A 19,446-nucleotide genomic window follows, 5' to 3' on the forward strand; every position below is an offset into this window, starting at 1 on the left:
TTTTTGAAGGCTAAAAAAACACATGAAAACAAACGGGGGCAAATTATTTGACCTTCATTTTTCACACCCGACACGCACAAACAGACCTGTGGGCCAACATGTCATTTATGTAGTAGATGCGTATTACAAGAGAAAACATTGTGCGTCAGAGCAAGAAGGCATACAACATCCTCCTAGAATGTGCTTGTAAGCAATTCCCTCAGAAACAAATGATCTCTTCTGCCATCAACCTGCTGCCCCAATCCACCCCCCACACACACGCCATTGCCCAGTCCTCGACAACCAAAGTTACTGGAGAAAACACAGCGATGAGTATAAAACACACGATTTGTAGCCAAACTGCTACCCAGATTGCTTCATTATTTACTGTGAGCTTTTCACTCGAACGTGTCAAAACAACAGAGTAAACGACTTTTTTTTAATGTGATTGCATCAGCCGCAGCTGCTTATTTTGAGGGAGGATCATCGATTTGACCCGAAAGTAGAATTTGAGTTTAATGCAGATTTAAAAATACTCTCTCTTTCTCTGCTTCCCCCGCATTCAACTCTGGTTAAGTACCTTGGGCCCTGCACACCTTCTGCTTGATACTCAAGTAAAATATTGTTCCGCAATTAGCCAACAGGAGGAAGTCCTTTTCTCTTTTGCTCCTCTCCTCCACCTCCAAAGAAACAAATCCTCCACTGCGAAGTTCAATGAAGAAATTCCCAAACTAGTCCATTCAAAGCAGCTGTTTTTCAAATGCATCTATAAAAACCAGTATTGGGAGCGCAACACCTTTTTCTCTAACCACTGAGCACCTTCTAGACATTATACCTTAACCGATAGAAAGACTACAGATCCGGTTAAATTAGTGAGCAGGTTAAACGGTGTCTAGAAAACGTATACAGTAGCTTTAATTAATAATCCTTGCGTTCAATATTGAGCCTTATTGCGTCTTCGAGACGTCTCAAACAGCTTCACAGAATACACTGTAAAGTGAATTGACTTTGTGGGTAAAATTCATGTTAAGATGCTGCAGTGGGCAATCCTGTAAAAGCTACTTATGGTAGACAAAGGAGGTGCTTAATAATCGCAGGCAGAGTTTGTGCCGTATCGTATGTTTTACGAAAAAAGAACTTGAAAAGAACACTGGACAATAATTCCACAAGCGCTTTGAGACATCCCCCAGACCTGAAAGGAGCCATATCAAATACATATTATTATAATTACCTGTGAATTGCTTCGACGCATCAGTGTTACAAGTGCTGTATCAAACGCAGACATTAATTATGGGGGGATTATTATTTTTAACGAGGCTGAAATCACACAAAAAAAGCTGTTCATCATGAACTATTGATTTATAAGTTTAAACACAGAGGGCGACTAAATAACCCACCCAAAGTATTCATTCAGAACCAACATCTTAGTTTAAGACCGTATTTGATGCGTCAGAAGGTGATTATATCTCAAACACACTATGATGTTGACAGCTTTAACAAAAATAATTTTCCACTAAGTGAACAGCTGTTCCAGGAATTTGGGAATTGGAGGCTAGAATATAGCTCGATTCCCCATTCACTCCAATGGATCAATTCATTCCCAATTAACCAGCAACTTGTCCCACTTCAACAATTGTATATTTGCACTCTGCCGTCTGCAGAGTTTCATTGAAAACTTTGTTTTATTTATGAAGTTGAAAATGTAAGTGTAGGTAATGGTTTATATGCACTCGACAAAATCCACTGAAATGTTTGCAAGTCCTCCAGTTAGTGATTTTTATTTCCACTTCTATTTCGCTGTACAAGAATTAAATATTTTATAGACTTAGAACCTAACATGAATTCTCTGATTCACACCTTCCTGACAAACGACAGTAAAAAAAAATCCCGTTATCAAATCTGCGCTTTACAAAATATAAACTGTTGGAATTAAGTCGCCGTTCCATCTGTTAAAAGTTATTCAAAAACATTTAAGATTAGCCATAAAAAAAACCACCGGCAGTCGTAAAATAAGCCATGCAGCGCTCACCGACTGCCACTAGACGTCTCCACGGCATTGAAAAATAATTAAACATAAAACGTGCATCATTCAACAATTAATAATAATAACACTGGAAAATATAGCTAGAAAAATACATTGCTCCTTGTAAATTTGGCCGCTGGTTGATTAATAGTGAAGTGGTTTATCCCGTGTCAGGAAAGCTCTTGTAAAATTGAGCTCTCGTAACGAGTCCGTACCTTGCACGCCCACCAAGGCTGTTGAGGTTTACTTCTTGTGACAAGAGAACATATTTTAATGAAGGAGGAGAAGAAGGGGGAAAAAAAGAGAAAATGCATTTTAAAAGTGACCGTAAGGTCTTTGTAAAGAAATATTCACAATCCTGTCCGTTGCTACAAATCCAATACAAGCCTCTTTAAATACAGGTTAGCTGGTAACAGAATCTTCATTCAAGCGAGCCATTAGATAGACACTTTGTGCGTGTACGTGAGTGTAAAAAAATACTTAGCATGCCAGTCACGCACCAGGAACATTCACTGCAGGCGGTGACTTCGCTTAAACGTTCATTAAGATAATTGTGTTTTTAACCTGACTTGCATAAAGCACATATATATATATATTTGATGCACGACATAGATGGAAGCTGCTCTGTGCATTAATAAGTCCGTTCTTCTGTGGATTGGTTTGAAATCGTGAAGCCTACCAGCGGGTTACTCGGCCCTTGTGGATCAATCAACACGGTGAAGTCTTGCTCCGCCTGAAACAAGCACCAGTCAAGCAGTTCTGGGAATAGCAATGAGACAGTTCCACACAGCTCCTTCCCCCCCCCACCACCCCATTCCTCTCTGAGGCCTAAGGTTTAACCTGGAGCTGAATGATTCACTCCCCACCCCACCCCACATTCAAAGCGATTCAGTGTCACACACCTGGAAGCTGGGTGAAGAATTTACAAATTGCTCGCAGCAACAGCCGGTCAGGTTAATGACCACCTTATAACTCAATCCTCAACTGATCCACAGCCACTTTTGTTAACTAAAAAGGCCTTTGTGCTTTAAACATTTTATGGGGAGGGGGCACGGAAAGCAAACCTCAACTCGTCTGTCCCTCAGCAATCTGAGTGAGATTTTGGGGGATAAGGAGAACTGATGGGAGAAGATTATTAAAAGAAAAAGGAGGGGCGGAGGCAGAAGGAAAAAGGGAAGGTGAAAGAGGACAGAGGTTTTGTCCGGAAATAAATTTTCTACAGGTTTTTTTTGTCAACCATTTTTATCAATCACAAGCGAGGTAAGATGGGGAGGGAGGCAGGGAGAGAGAAGGGATACACCTTGATAAAAGAGCAAAGAATATACTGCCCGTGTGCTCTACTCTTGAGTTGAGCACATCATCCCAATCGATTAGACAAAGAAGTCAGAGCAATTTCTGAATTGAGACCAGTTTCCACCTCGCTAATCTTTGGTCACTCTCTGTACCTGTTAAAAAAAAACTCCACTTTCCGTTAAAATGCCAACTTGGTTTTTTTTCTCGTTTTCTTTTTTAAAAAAAAGCCGCAAACATCCCTGCATCTTCCTGACAGACCCGAATTACACATTTTCCGGGGGGGGGGGGGGGAGAAGAAAAAGACGAATTCAGTCCAAGGACCTTCCAACTCAAACAAGCGTTAAAAACATTCGAGAAATGATCTGATTTGAAATGACCTACTTGATAATAAATACAAAAAGACGAACACACAGTTCTCTTGTTGCAACACAAGGGAGTGTTCCACTGGACACCTCGATATCTGTAGCCCACATTGTAAATCTTATGCAAGAACCCCCTTTTCCTCTGCACTTTGCCCCTCTCCAATGAGTTAAATACAGCACGTTGATGTATGTTAAATGAATTTTTAAGATCTCTTTGATAACGCTCATTCGCACACACTATTTACATCAGAAGTCCACGTTCAGTGTTACCCAGTTTGCAACTGAATTCACAACCCTCCAGCCCCCTCAAAATGGAATTATTCAAGAACGTAAGCACGCATCTACAGTATACATAGCAAAAGGTCTTCAGCTGACTGCCTTAAATAAGGCATGAATACTCCAGTCTCATTTTGTATGAAGTGCCTCGGGGATCTTTGGTTCTCTCATTTGCACATCAAATGACAGCTTGGCCTCTGGAAACAACCTGAAAGAGATGATAATCAGCAGCGATGGTAATAGTGAGATTAGTGTTGGGAGATTTTAATGAACAATAATCCGTACATTTGATGCAGCGCCTTTCAGGTAGGAAGGAAGTCTTAAAAAGCGCTTCACAGGATATGCTGCGAAGTGGAGTGGTTTGCATATCCTGCAAGTGAACGGGGCAGCCAATTTGCACACAGCATGTCCCACAAACAGCCATGTTGTGACTGACCAGTTAGGGATTGTTTTGAAGTGATCTCAGAGGCATCCTGACCTAGCAGAAGTTGGCAATCTTGTTTAATGCTTCTCGTGTAAAGCGAACTCTAAGCTGTTGGATTCGGTGGATGGCATTATGATGGAGCTGCCCTGCGCTTTCTAGCCAAAGGGAAAAGGCCATTAGAACTCAGCTAGCACTACTGAGCTCCGAGAATCATAAATTCAGCAGAACACTGACCTGTTTCAGCTTAAAAACAGCCACTTGACTGGTCATCTAATTCTCCATGTCTACAGTCACAGAGGAACTGACACTCTGTCCTGTGAAATAAATGAAAAAACACAGCATCATCTTTCCTGTGCGTTCTCTGGGTTAAGTCCTCGATTTCCTGATGTTGCTTCAGATTAACTGCTTCTTCAACCTCAACCGGTCACATTTTGCTTCCATTTTTACAAGCAGTGAGTCACGATGGGAGTGCTCCTGACTTATGTTGGCACACAGCATCAAGTGTCTTCCTGCACCTCCTCCAGCTGACCTTTCTTCACGTGTCAGCCCAACCCAGAGAGGCCGCACCATGTACAATCTGCCCAGAGAGAGAAGCGAGATATGCTGTCCTTTCACCTGTGAGAGGTGGGATTGAAAGCAGCCCTGGGCAAAGAATATCACAAGGTGTTGTCCCGTGTTTTATACAGCACTTTGCAAGTGCGATATCAATCAGGGTACCAGACTGGGCTTGGAAAGTGAATGGAGCTGGGACCTCACTGTCCCAAGCCCCCTTGAGATGAATATTAACAATAATCCTCACAATCCTCACGTTGTTGAGACCTCTCAAAGCGCTTCACAGAATACATTGTAAAGTGTAGTGGCAGTGTATTTTGTGGGCGAAACGTGGTAGCCAATTGCGCCCAGCAGTGTCCCACAAACAGTCGTGGATCGAGTGACCAAACTATTATTATTTTTGGAAAAAAAAACTTCCAACTTTCACTATAAACGCAGCGAGTGAGAACAAAAATGGCTTCACTCCCAAGTGATGTCAGGAAATTTCAACTCTGTGAGAGATCAACAATGATGGCCAGCACACACTGAAGCTGCAGACAGTCAAGCTTACCCAGGTTCTCTCCGTCTGATTCGCTTTCATCCGAGTGCTCCTCATTCGCCAGCAATGGGTTTCGACTCTCGTTCATCGACCTCATGGGGAAGAAATGCCCGTCTCCCTGGCTGACGCGAACAAAAACGAAACAGATGTCATTTCATATCGTAGTAATTCTTGAATTTCATGTAGTGCCTATAATGTCAAAACGCCTCAAAGCACTTCACATCCAATTGCTGCCAAATGTAGTGACTTAGTTGTGTAGCAGTGTGCCACAGAGTATCGCGGAAAAGCTACCTACTCTTTCCAAAATAGTGCTGTGGAAACTTTACTGTCCACCTGAGCAGATTGTAACTCTGACAACACGGTGCTATTCTAGCAACGCACTGGATTGTCAGCCTTGCTGGCAGCTCAAAGTCTCGACCTAGGGCTTGATACTTGCAACCGCCTGACTCGGAGGCGAGAGCACTACCAGGCTGGCTAATCTGCGATCACTATTAAACAATGGAAGCTGACACTCTAGGCGGGTTCTGTTAACGGACGCAGAAACGACACGTAAATTAACCCTCCCTCTTTGAACAGTCTGGTTACTCAGTCCCACATCTGTGCTACTGTTATAGGTACATAACGTCCTAATGCACACATAATAACTGGAGTCTGCGTGGCCGGAGGTCAGTACCTGGTGAAGGTGGGCAGAAACCACTGCGTCTTTTCTTGCCCGAACACTTGCTTTAAATTTTTCCCCCGGCCCAGGTTGAAACCGTTTTTATCTGGACCGTAGTGAAAAACTGGTGCGGAGAAGGCCTCTGGAAAGACAAAGGACAACGTCAAAATGAAGAGTACACTTCAGCTGTCACCAAACTTTTAATGAGAAATTCACTCGTAAAATTTATTGGCTTATAAAGTATTTTTAAGTTACTGAGGAAACAGGCCAGAGTAATATACACCCAATGAAAGTTTAGTGGGACAGTGTTACCAACAGCGGCACTGCACATGTAAATAAACCTCCTGTGTTGCACGAAGTAACACTCGACGGCTGAGACGGTGCTTAACTCTTACCTAACGTGGATCTGTTTAAACTGACCAGCCAGCAGTGATAGCTGAGGAGGAACAGGAGACTGAGGAAGAACATGACAGCCACAAAGAGGAGAAAGAGCACGTGGAATTTAGCTCGGCCGTCGGGCAGGCCACCCTGTTAACCAGAGAGAAAGGAACATCTTAGTATCGATTACTTTTGTGGAATCCTGAAGCTTAGCAGTTAGAGCCCTCGCCTCGCAAACGAGAGGACCCGGGTTCGATTGTGAGTGAGAGAGAGAGAGATAGAGAGGGGTTGGGGGCGGGGGGATTGGCATCGAACTTACTGTCCAAAATTTGATGAAATATTGCATAACGGTGGCAGCCACAAACAAGCAATACACAATGGAATAGCCCAAAAAGAGAAGGAAAAACTTGTAGTTTGAGAAGCCGATGCAGTTATTCACCCTGCGGGGAGAAGAGCAGCATTAGTCTTTTTGTTCGGAGTCACGGCCCAATCCAGCAGAATTTCGAATCTGAATTCCAACACCTGCCAAAATTCAAACGGAAACAGGATCTGAAAATCAAAAACACCCTTCACTCTGGGCATGCGGGAAAGGGTTGCAAACTCAAAATTCTTTCTTTAAAATAAATCTTGCGGTAATTTGCCAGGAAATAGCTGCAGTGGAAGGTGTATCTGTCTGAGTCAAATATCCTATTTGATTTAGTAAGAAACCGAATTAATGGACCATGGCCAAAAGTACAGGACATCACCAAGGTTGAAATGTAGGAGAGACGATAAGTGAGATAAGGCATGTGGTAGCTAGGGGACACCCAGCTTGGATATTGCAAGCCTGAGGAGGAAATGAAGACTGAGGGTGATCTGGGAGTGACTGTTTTTTGAATACATGCGATCAGATATATGCAAATAGGAGACAGCCATTTTGAGCCCTTTCTAAAGCAACCATAGCATATAAGTTAAGATTCCTTCAGGAAGGGCGAATCCTAAATTAAATGTTTATTCTACATAAATGTTTAAATTCTCCCTATTAATAATAATAATCCTTGCATTTGATACAGAGCCTTATCACGTCTTCGAGACGTCTCAGAGAGCTTCACAGAATATACTGAAAGTGAATTGATTGTATATTTTGTGGGCGAAACGCCCTCATATTATTGATGAGAGTGCGAACAGCTCATGAAGTGTCTGACCTACCAAGGGCAATGATGGTCCATTTTCAGCACACACCTAAAATAAAACACAAAGGCAGAAAAATATCTAGTTACTGTTACATCCGGCAACAGTGAATTTAAACATGAGCTCCCAGTCGGGAGAAGCTTTATTTTGTCAGTGAAACGGATTTCAAACTTAATATTTAGGGTGGCTTCCTGGCTGCTCGTCAAGTTTATCCAGTGCCTAGCTGCTTGATACAGAAATGTCCCTGGAAAGTCTCAGGTTCGATACCTGATATGTGCTGAGTTAGCTGATTTCACTGGGAAGCAACAGAGACTCTACAAATGGCCTCAGCTCCTGGAGGAAATACTGAGTGGAAAATCAGCCAGGCTTCTTGCTTCTCATCGCCATTCAGAATCCTCTGCAGGAGATTCATGTGCCCGGACCTTGGCTGAAGACTGACTAGGGCTCACGTCCAATACCGCAAAACAAAATAACACACGTGGCTTGTTTCTGAACACTGTATCAGATACATGATATGACAATTCCAGTCAGACCCTGTTTAACATGGTTATCAAATGACCAGCTAGTGAGGAGAGGAGGGGGAAATGTGGGTGGGGGGCGGGGGTGGTGGGTGTTGGAGGGAGAGGTAGCAGCCTCTTCTTGGGACTGAGTTGGCTCCAAGGTGATGCGCTGTCAATGGAACGACGGAATCAAGTGTGCTCTGAAGGGCAAGCTATGCAATTGTAGCTGAGTAAACTCCAGCAACTTCCCACATGTATACCCTTGTACATGGAACTCTCCTGGCTTGGAGTGCACAGTGATGGATTTCTACATGAGTCACAGACAAGTGGATACCCAGAAAAAAATGTGGTGGTTTGAGTCCATGAAAATGACGGGTATGATATAAAAACAGCAGCGCTGGCGATACTTCCTGTGTGCACTGTGCGTGAAAGCCATCACTATAAAGGGATCCGACTGTACACGGCTAATACTTTGCACAATGGCACATTCAATCCTAACAATTCCAACATTTGAAGCGTCAGCAGTAAAGAGATCTTCCTGACTTACATGTCACAGATGGAGCAGTGGTGGCAGCGATCAGGTTTAATGACCTGACATCGGTCGCAGTACCGGATAGCTGAACAGGGAAGCAAAGCGAGAGTTAAGGAGATCCAGTGCCTTTAAAAATGTCTTTTAAAAAAAAACTGATAGCGTCTTATCACTTCATTGAGAACATATTGTAAAATGAATTGACTGTATATTTTGTGGTCGAAACGCGGCAGCCAATTGCGTTTAGCAGTGTCTTATGGATGAAATGATCAAATTATTTATTTTTAAAAAAAAGGGATTTTTACCCCCAGAAAGCGATCCGCCAATCGACTAACAACCGGGTTCCTACTTAATGCTCGTTAAACAGAGGCGTGTGGAATAAGGAAATTTCGGAAGGTTTCCCCCTGCCCTAGGAATCCAGATCCTCTCGCTTGCAAGGCAAGTCCTCTAACCACTACGCTATACAGAAAGGGATACATGGTTTGGGGGAGAGGACTACTCAGCAAATACAGAAATATGACACAGAAAATGCTGCAGACGACAGGAACGACGAGTGCATAATCAAATGCAAGGATTATTATTAATCTGAAATATTACATCAGTCGTACTGGAGCTGCTTTGAAAGATATTGTTGCCGGTAAAAAAAGTGTTTTAAGAGAGCGAGAAAGGCACAAAATCCAGAGCATCACAGTCATCTCACCGGTTAAGGGCAGTTTGGGGCTGCATGTTACAACTAGTCACAATTTCAACTCTTGCTTTTCCTGGGGATTCATTAGATTGAGCTCAAAGTCTTTAAGTGCACTTTTTAAAAACAGTGGTGCAGGTTTCAGATCAATGCTCCATCATTATATATTGATAAGCAACTTGGGAATTATAGAGAGCCTTTCACGTGGGATGGTTGTATCAAAGCACTTTGCAGAGACTATGGAGGGCCCTGAGCAGGGAGAACAGGATGGGGAATTCAATAACCTGTACGTGTGCCATGGTGTCACTTATACCGAGCGTCAATACCATCTCAACCACACTCCAGTCAGTCTAACCCTGATGATGGATTGCTTTACCTCCAGCGCTGGTCCTAGTGTACACAGGTAACTGTCTAGCAACGTCCAAGAGGATTTGTTTCTGTATTTCAGGCCTCTCTTCTCGTTCATACTGCTCTCTGTCGGTTCTGGGCAATTGGAACTAAAAGCACACACAGAGGAAAAGGTCATTAAAAATGCAGCACTGAAGGGACCTGCAGCACAAACCAAGTTACCCTCTGGTGTGTGTCACACCCCCAGCCTATGCCACAACATCTCAATACACAAGCTCCTCCATACTGGTTATGCACAAGCAGGTACTAGAAGTAATTTCTAAAGGTCTGCTAATGGCCATTTAAAAATGACAACAGCAAATTACATTTATTCAGCGCCTTTTGTGGCGAGAGGATGTCCCAAGGCGCTGGACAATCGAGGACCTTAGCTGAGGGTTGGTTTCGAGAGGGATGGGAGCCAAGGTGGGAAGATGATTGAAAGCGCAGTCAATAAACACTCATGGAATTACCTTTCTGGAGGGTTGAAGTGGTTCTGTAAAAATAGCCTTCCAGTAGGTCCACAAAAACAACACAAAACAGATATGGAACATCACCAGATATGCACCTGTGACAAAAGTACAAATCACAGTCACTTCTCAGAAGATAGCATTTTCCTTTTGATTTAACTCAGATATTCAGAGAATGCCGGCTTCATTCATTCTGACCTAGGGCAGGATCAGTAAATAATTTCTGGAGAACTCTCCTCAGCCTTTGGCAAAGGAGATTTTGAAGCAGGAAATACAAAGCTCATATTTCATTCTACCACTGAAACCAATGTCAAACCGCTCCGGGCCATATGAAAGGTACAAACTCAACAAGGTTAAAGGAGCAATCCAGGAATCATGCCTTGTTCCAGAGTTAGGACAAAAGTACCTAATTTGTTTTTAAAATAAACAGAATCTAATTATTATTGTGTACTGATGGCTTAACGAGCGTTATTTGGAAATGAATCGCGACGAGAACTACCCCTGGCAGGGTTTCGGAAGTGAATAAATCCAACTCTTACTCTCAGACGAGTTCAACAAATAAAACTGATGTGTCGCTTATGAAATTACAATAGTGATGACAACTTAGCAAACACAATACCATCAACTCTCTCCCCCCCCACCAAATCACCCTCCTCAGCTCAGAGCACCACTCTCTCTGCTGTCCTGGCTGAGATCAGATGTCTGAAAGAAGACCTGTCAGGCATCTGATGGAGCCTAGGCCGTTTTGGGTCCCCATGGCTCCGTTTTGCACTGGGTAGCAAATACAGTCTCGTTCCTTGCGCATAGCACAGAGAATGGCCACGACTGCAATTTGTTAAATAGAACACTGATGGTGGAAGCAGATTCGATAGTAGCTTTCAAAAGGAAAATGGGAAATTGGGACGTCCTCCCGACATGAAAGGCGCTATACAAATGTAATCTTGTTGTTGTTGTTGGATGAGTACTTAAAAAGGAAAAATTTGCAGGGCTGTGGGGTTAAGAGCTGGGGAGTGGGATTAGTTGGTGGCTCTTTCAAAGAGCCAGCACAGGCACGATGGGCCTAATGGCCTCCTTCTGTGCTGTAAGATTCTATGATTCTACACTGGATTTTAATCTGTCATGAGGGAAAGCAAAAGAGGAGGCGTTTCTCCTCCACAATGCCATGAACTGTGTAACTAAGGTCCTGAGTCCAGCAATTGGCTGAATAGAAGCAGGCAGGCGTTGTTAATCTCTCGTGAAGATGCACGTGGTAGGGAATGGGGCAGAAAGGCAGCAGTGTTAGGACATGTACACTGTAGTTATCCAGACAGCAGTCCTTTTGTTTGGATTCTGGCTTCCATCTCACACTTTTTTTTTAAAAAAATAAAGAAACACATCCAATGAAATAAATCCTGTACATCCATCTGGAAGATTCTGCAGCATTTTTAGACAGCTTGTGGACAAGTTCCCCGCCGTGCTGAAAAGCGATGCCAGGGAATAATTCAGAACCTAAAGCATCTCCGGGATTAGACGTTCCATAGCAAGTTAACACACCACCAAATGCTACTACTCTGTGCATCAGTTAACTATGTGCATTGCATTCCGACACACTGAATAATAATAAAACAAGATGTCCAATTCTAGAAACACCCCAGGAATCATAATAGGATTCATATTGTGAAAGCTTCCTCTTTATCTGATTAGCTATGTAACACACACCAGCAAAAACATTAAGACTGGTGAAGCATGAGAACTTCGAATGCGACCCATTAATAAAAGGTGCAAATTCTAAAATATAGCCATTTAAGGTTGGTTTTAATTCTAATCAGTTGCTGTTGCAACTGGGTGCTCCTTTTCAGCAACCAGAAATATATTTAACCGCCAACCTATGTACGACGCAGATGTAGTTATTATTAATAATAATAATCCTTGTAGATATAGCGCCTTACCGTGTCTTCAAGACATCTCAAAGCACTTCACACATATACTGTAAAGTAAATTGACTATATTTTGTGGGCGAAACGGCTTCTCATTAGAAATTCCAGTTGATAAGAACTGTGAATATCTAATACACTGGTTGGCATTAAATTAATGTTAATTAGCATTAACATCCATTTGAAGGAAGCCACAGAAGAAAATAACCATTGATGCAGACTTGGAAAAGGCATGTCTGTGCTGACTTTTCATCACAGGAGGAGGGGAAGGGTTGTATGTCTGAAAGAATCTTACCTTTCTCAGCAGGATTGCTTATGGTAACTGTAGGGAAAGAAAAATAAAAAAAGAGACATATGGTTAACCAAAGAAAATACCACTCAATAATATTAACACACCAAAATTTGCATTTTATACAACACAATTTACGCTTAAATAGCACCTTTCTCACCAGGAGGATATCCTAAAGTTTTTTTTTAAAATTACAATCACAAAACAAGCACATAGCTTTTTTTTAAATGTTTTTATGTAGTTTGCTGGAAATGTTTCCGCTCAGCTTAGAACCACAGACCCAGACTGACAGAGGCAAGCTATTGAGAGCAATGGGTTGGTGCTGCATCAAATGCAAGGATTATTATTATTATGGCTTATTTCTTGAGATTTCTCCAGAAGTTCGCGAGAATCAAAACAAAGGCAGGTGCATTTTTCCACTGCCATATCTTGTTACGACATCTCAAATCCCCTCAGAAATAATTATTGTCAAGTGCAGTGACTCTTATTTTTTGTAGGAAACTCAGTAGCCACTTACGCCACAAAAAGCTAAGAGGTGAATGAATAATTTATTTGGAGAATGGTCAGTCAGCTGACCATAGCTTGCTTGCTTGAATAGACAGACAGACAGATAGATAAAATTAAACAAAAAACTTGGTCACTCCTGTTTGTGGGAAGCTGCTGTGCGCACCTGCCTGCCGTGTTTCCGACAGAGAATACAGTCACTGCACTTGACAAGTTATGGGGTGAAACTGGCTTCTGTTTTAATTTAATTTAATCCTTGCATTTGATATAGCGCTTTTCACGTCGGGAGGACGTCCCAAAGCGCTTCACAGAACACACTGTAAAGTGAATTGACTGTATATTTGTGGGCGAACGCGGCAGCCAATTGCGCACAGCAATGTCCCACAAACAGTCGTAGGTTGAAAATGACCAATTTATTATTGTTTTTGGTTTTGGAGAGATTATTATTAGGCTCTGTGTGGAGTAAGGAAACTTGCCCGAGGTTTCGCCCTCTGCCTTGAATTGAACTCAGGTCTCTCGCTTGCAAAGCGAGTGCTCTAACCACTGAGCTACAGGACTCCACAAATTATTATTATTTCTGATAATAATAATAATAATAATCCTTGCATTTGATTGAGCGCCATATCACGTCTTTAAGACTTCTCAAAGCGCTTCACAGAACATATTGTAAAAGTGGATTGGCGGTGTATATTTTTTTTAGTGGGACATTGCCTCATATTACAAGAACAGGCAAGAAAGACTTTGGTTGATGTGGAAGATACAAGATTCAACACGAATAGGAAGTAGTACCTGACCCTCCCAGCCAAGTTGAGAGTGGCAATATGTTTTTCTACGGTTTCAAAATTAGTCAAAGAAAACCACAGCAGCCCTTTTTTTCTGCTTCATCAATTTCCAAAATCGACAAACGTGGAAACAATTTCTGTTAAATCCAATGCAAGAATTGCAGAAAAGCCGTACATACGTCTGAGTGTGTCAGTCACCCGGCTGACTAAAAAAAAATGCAGATTTTTAACTATATGTAAAAGACGGACTGGTTTACTGGTGCAAAAGATCTATTGCATCTGAGGTTTCGGCTGTGTTTAGGACAGGAAGTGTTTCGTCACACAGGAAAATCAACAGTTGGTTATCAGAAAGGATGGTTGAAAACAGCACATGTGGTCTCTTTTAGATCACTTTGGATTGCTATCTTACACGATGGGCACTGCATAAATGCGAGTTGTTGTTGTTTACGGAATAGTTCAAATGCTGTAATAGAACAGATGACAGTGCTGGTGTTCTTAAAGAAATGATGCTAAATGGGCCTGATTCATCCAATCCTCTCTTGTGAATCACTATAGAAAGGGGAAGCAATGTCAATATCAGGAGTTCTCTCAGTACACGATCACCACACTTAATTAGTTATTCATCTCATGGGTCCTTGCTACTGCATTTGCCAGCCAACCACTTGACAGAAATTAACCACAAAGCTTTTCTGAAACATTTCGACCTGATGGGGTGCTATAAAAAGGCAGGTTCCTGCTTTTCTCTTACAGGAACTCGCTGGACTTTCAGTTGAGAAAGCTCAACAGCCTCAAAACTCTAACATTTATAATAATATAATCCTTGCATTTGATATAGCACCTCATCACGTCATTGAGGCATCTCAAAGCGCTCCACAAGATTATACGGTAAAAAAGAGTTGACTGTATATTTTGTGGGTGAAACATCCGCTCACATAACATTCTTGCAGAGCTTAACATGAACCCAGTTATCTGACAACCTTAAGCAACCCTGAAAGATTCCCACAATTTCCAAGGTTTTGATTGTCACTTGTAGTGGTGGAAATTTGATGGCTCAGAAGTAACACGTTACATGCAACTGGAGACCGAGTTATAATTAATAATTTATCAGTATCGCTCACGCTACACTGGAAAAAAATAAGAAAACAAATAATCCTTGCATTTGATAATAATAATAATCCTTGCATTTGATATAGCGCCTTATCATGTCTTTGATATGTCTCAAAGTGCTTCACAGAATATACTGTAAAGTGAATTGACTGTTTTATGGTTGAAATGCGCAGCCAATTTCGCACAGCAGTGTCCCACTAACAGTCGTGGATGGAGTGACCAAATTATTATTATTATTATTTTTTTTTTAAGGGATCATCACCCCCGGAAAAGCAATCCACCAATTGACTAACACCGGTTCTTACTTACCGCTAGGTAAACATATGATATAGCGCTTTATCACGTTTTTGAGATGACTCAAAGCCCTTCACAGAATATACTGTATATTTTGTGGGTGAAACGCCAAGAAAAATGTTCTTCTCCCTCTTTACAACTTAGTACAAATATTTAAATTTTAAAGAGCAGTTCAATTTTCAAACGCAAGCATTTTCCGTTCCCATTTGGTTTGGAGTTCAATTGTAGTTAATCTTTATGAGATTTGACTAGTATTACAGCAAGGTCTGAGATTGGCTCGGGCACATCCTTAAAAGAGCAGAATCAATATCTGTGGAAATGCAACCCAACAACAATGCAAACCGTCTCTTCTCCCCCAAAACCCAAGCGTATATCCTGCCCAAATCCTGACCAATTTGGAACACAGCACCAGGTAGAGAATTCACTTCTAACTGCGTCAGTCAGGGTATAGCCCAAGTGATAAGAATGTTCACAAAAAGCAAGGCCTGTCCCCATCTGTGTTCAACACACAACAACGTGCATTTGTATAATCCTTCACGTCGGTCGAGTCTCTGAGCAGTTAAAGCTGCCATCCCGCTTGAAGCTCCTTGAGACGCCTTGGATGACATGATAAGGGCTATATCAAATGCAAGGATTGTTATTATTATTATATATCCCCACGGCCCTTAAATTTGCCATTCTTGGAATAACATTCCAAGACCTTATTCTGCATAAAGGGCACTAGATAAATTATCAAGCTGTTGCTTAATGGAGGCATTGCTCAACATGTTGTTGTGTAATTAATTGTGGGCTTGCTTGTCCTCACTGGTCTCATTTCACCAGGTTCAAAATCCTGGTCCTCACCTACAAAGCCCTCAATGGTCTCGCCCCACCCTATCTCTGTGATCTCCTACCAACCTGCCCGCTCCCTTCGCTCAGCCGGCTCTGGCCTGCTCCACATCCCCCGACCCACCCGCCCCACCATTGGCAGGAGAGCCTTCAGCCACTCTACCCCCAACCTCTGGAACTCCATCCCCCAACCACTCCACCTCGCCCCCTCCTTAGCCTCCTTCAAGTCCTGCCTCAAGACCCTCCTCTTCGACCATGCCATTGGTCACCCCCCCTTCCCCTCCCCTCCCTTCTCCCCCCTGACCCCAGCTCGGGTCTGAAATGTTGTACTCTGTCCAGCGCCTTCGGACGTCCTCCTGACATGAAAGGCGCTAAACAAATGTCATCTTGTTGTTGTTGTGTACACAGTGAGAAGTGAGAAACATATTCTGATCCTGCAAACTATTCACACATTCTACTTTCCATGTTCTAACAATTTCTAACAAAAAGTGCTTTTTCATCACTAGACTTTTTCATCCCTCCTATTCCTACCCTCCCTGCCCTCCACCCTCCTGATCCCAACCCCCTGCTCAGGTCCAAATCCCTGACTCCCTGGCGCCTTGGGAAGTCCTGACAACATGCAAGGCACTATACAAATGTAATTTGTTGTTGTAGACAGAACATTGCGATGCATTTAAGGAACTTGCTAATGGAAGCCAAAAGTTGGGCAATGCGAACCAGTTCCTTGAGTCACTGCCTCCCATTTCTGTCCTGAATCAGACAATATCAGATTCCCTATCCAATTCATCAGCACATCACACAGCCCAATCGAGCCTGAATTCAATCCATTTGTTTCATTCAAAACCATTTTTTCCAACCACCAAAACCAAAACATACCAAGCAATCATTTTAAAAACTTCAAGCCCTCCAGAAATTTGCATACTTTTTACCTTTCGACTACAAAACACAGAGAACCAAAAGAAAAGAAAGCTGATTACTCTGGCGTGAAAGGGCAAGTATTGATGTCAAAACAGCTGCAAATCTGGAACGTAAATCACAGGGGACAGGGCGAGAGAAATGTGCAGCTGTGGTGGTTTCTACATCTGCGGGGCTGACATCTGACAAAAGCGTAGCAACCCAGTTACCAATCTGTAAAGACACATTTGCTAAAAAGAAATTCCTTTCCTGGCGCCTAATTTTCCAGATCCAAAAAGGTAAAAGGATGGAGGGGGAACCTTTTGAAAAGCACTGTGAGGTTGTTGAGGCCTGTGGAGACTAAAGTCAGGTGGGATATTATCCAGTTATTTGGATACCACCTCCTTCCGTGCTTGAATACCCATCTAAAAACCTCCCTCTTACACTACACCTCGCGCCTGACTCGCCCTCCATCATCTCACCGCTCACTATAGCTCAGGCTCCCACTCAGGTCACGCTTGAATCATCCTGCACCGAAAGGCAGTTTGCCGGTGCAATCTGTTACAGCGCCGTTGTTATTGCTGTCTCGACTCTACGAGACACGGCCGGATGCAGACGCTAAGGTCCTGGCCCGTTTGAGCAACGGTTTTGCCATCACGAAGAGATAAGAAGGTTAACATTGCATCCGACACAGCGTGTCGTTGAGACCGCTCAGAGAGCTTCACCACTGTAAAGCGGACTTGACTGTATTTCGTCGGCGAAACTCAGCAGCCAGTTTACAAACAGCAATGTCCCACAAACAGCCGCGGAGCTCGCGGCCAATTTTATTATTATTTTCACCCGGGGCATTACTTGTTTCGAATCGTGCCTCGGGACCCGGGTTTAACGCCTCGTTCAAAGGTCGGCGCCTCCAACAATCCAACGCTGAACCCCCAGCACTGCGAGGGAGCGCCAGTTTGGACGAGGAGATTCCAAGTCCCGGGTCGGGGCACAGACGTGCGCACGCACACACGCACACACACAGCGGACAACAACAACAATAATACTTGCATTGGACACAGAACGTTTCAAGTCGGAAGGACGTCTCGAGGCGGTCCCGCGGGAGTTCGATGTAAAGTGCAAGGACTAATTCCGGGTGGGAACACCGCGCAGTCAATTTGCACACAGCAATATCCCACAAACAGCCACAAATTATATATATATATATATATACATATACACACACACAGTACACACATATCCGTACACTTACAATGTATACACCTATACATCTATATAAAGTACATATGGGGATGGCATTTAAGTACAAGTCGTTGTTGTTTTCACTGATACACACAGTAAAGTCCCAAAGCACTTTTACAACAGCGGCGAGAAAGTCACAGGGAATACTCTTTCGGAGGGGCCCCCAATAAGACACCGGTTTGAAAAAAAAACAGAAGCCTTTATAATAATAATAATAATAATAATAAGCCTTTATCGCTTTTTCTTCTTTTTTTGTCGGGTGGGGGGGGTGTGGGGGTGAGGGGGAGGTGTGGGGGGGGGGGGGGGGAGGTGTGGGGGGAGGTGTGGGGGGGGGTGGGCTGTGGGGTGTGGGGGGGGTGTGGGGGGTGTGGGGTTGGGGTGGGGGGGAGGTGTGTGGGGTGGGGGGGTGGGGGGGGTGTGGGTGGAGGTGGGGGTGAGGTGTGGGGGGGGGTGAGGGTGGGGGAGGTGTGGGGGAGGTGTGGGGGGGAGGGTGAGGGTGGGGGAGGTGTGGGTGGGGGAGGTGTGTGGGGGGGGGGGGGTGGTGGGCGTGTGGGGGGAGGTGTGGTGGGGTGGGGGGGGTGGGGGAGGTGTGCGGGTGGGGGCCGAGTCCTAACAAAACGCAGCGAAATTTTTCTTTAAATGAAATCGGACCGAAGTGTCGCGTTAAGAAAAGAAAAAAAGGAGAGAGAGAAAAAAAAATAAGAGCCACTCACACACACACAACTCGAACACATAGGCGTAGTAGGACCAGAGCACGACCAGGGTGATGATGAGCACCGGGACCCAGGCCAACACCCGCTGGCAGCACCACACTCCCCGGGAGATCGCCATCTTCCCGCCGCCGCCGCCGCCGCCGCTCCTCCTCCCGTCGCCCTCGCCGTGACCGATGCCAGGCCCCGGCGCCTCACACCAGGGCCGGCCTCCAGCGCCACAGAGCGGCCCGCCCGCCTCCCACCGCCATCGGAGCCCGGAGCCGCCGCGTCAGGGGCTTCACTCACGCCGAAGGGAAGGGGGGAGGACCGGCGCCGGGTGGGGGGTGGGGGGCCCTGGGCCTCGCGTCTACTCCGCCTCCCGCTCCCCGGTGGGGGTGGGGGGTGGGGTGGGTGGGGCCTCCCGCTTCGGGTGTTTCCGTCACGGCCGCCACTCGCTTCGGGTGTTTCCGTCACGGCCGCCACTCGCTTCGGGTGTTTCCGTCACGGCCGCCACTCGCTTCGGGTGTTTCCGTCACAGCGCCACTCGCTTCGGGTATTTCCGTCACGGCCGCCACTCGCTTCCGGTGTTTCCGACACAGCGCCACTCGCTTCGGGTGTTTCCGTCACAGCCGCCTCCCGCTTCGGGTGTTTCCGGAGCCACTCGGTTATTTCCGGGCACA

The 19,446-nt window shown here is 44.3% G+C and overlaps 1 protein-coding gene across 1 annotated transcript; it reads right to left on the bottom strand.

The window, feature by feature from the left end:
- Positions 1–1,741: 1,741 nt before the first annotated feature.
- On the bottom strand, positions 1,742–19,037 carry zdhhc15b (zinc finger DHHC-type palmitoyltransferase 15b). The gene is made up of 12 exons (XM_007893788.2): positions 18,788–19,037; positions 12,430–12,456; positions 10,225–10,319; positions 9,744–9,864; positions 8,701–8,770; positions 7,672–7,704; positions 6,803–6,923; positions 6,501–6,633; positions 6,121–6,247; positions 5,460–5,569; positions 4,592–4,671; positions 1,742–4,141 (listed from the first exon to the last, which is right to left on the bottom strand). Exons 1-11 carry the CDS (start codon positions 18,903–18,905, stop codon positions 4,628–4,630), a joined length of 999 nt encoding a protein of 332 aa, XP_007891979.1. The 5' UTR covers positions 18,906–19,037; the 3' UTR covers positions 1,742–4,141; positions 4,592–4,627.
- Positions 19,038–19,446: the final 409 nt, after the last annotated feature.

Source organism: Callorhinchus milii, unplaced genomic scaffold, assembly GCF_018977255.1.
Source record: "Callorhinchus milii isolate IMCB2004 unplaced genomic scaffold, IMCB_Cmil_1.0 Scaffold15, whole genome shotgun sequence".
NCBI classification, from domain to species: domain Eukaryota; kingdom Metazoa; phylum Chordata; class Chondrichthyes; order Chimaeriformes; family Callorhinchidae; genus Callorhinchus; species Callorhinchus milii.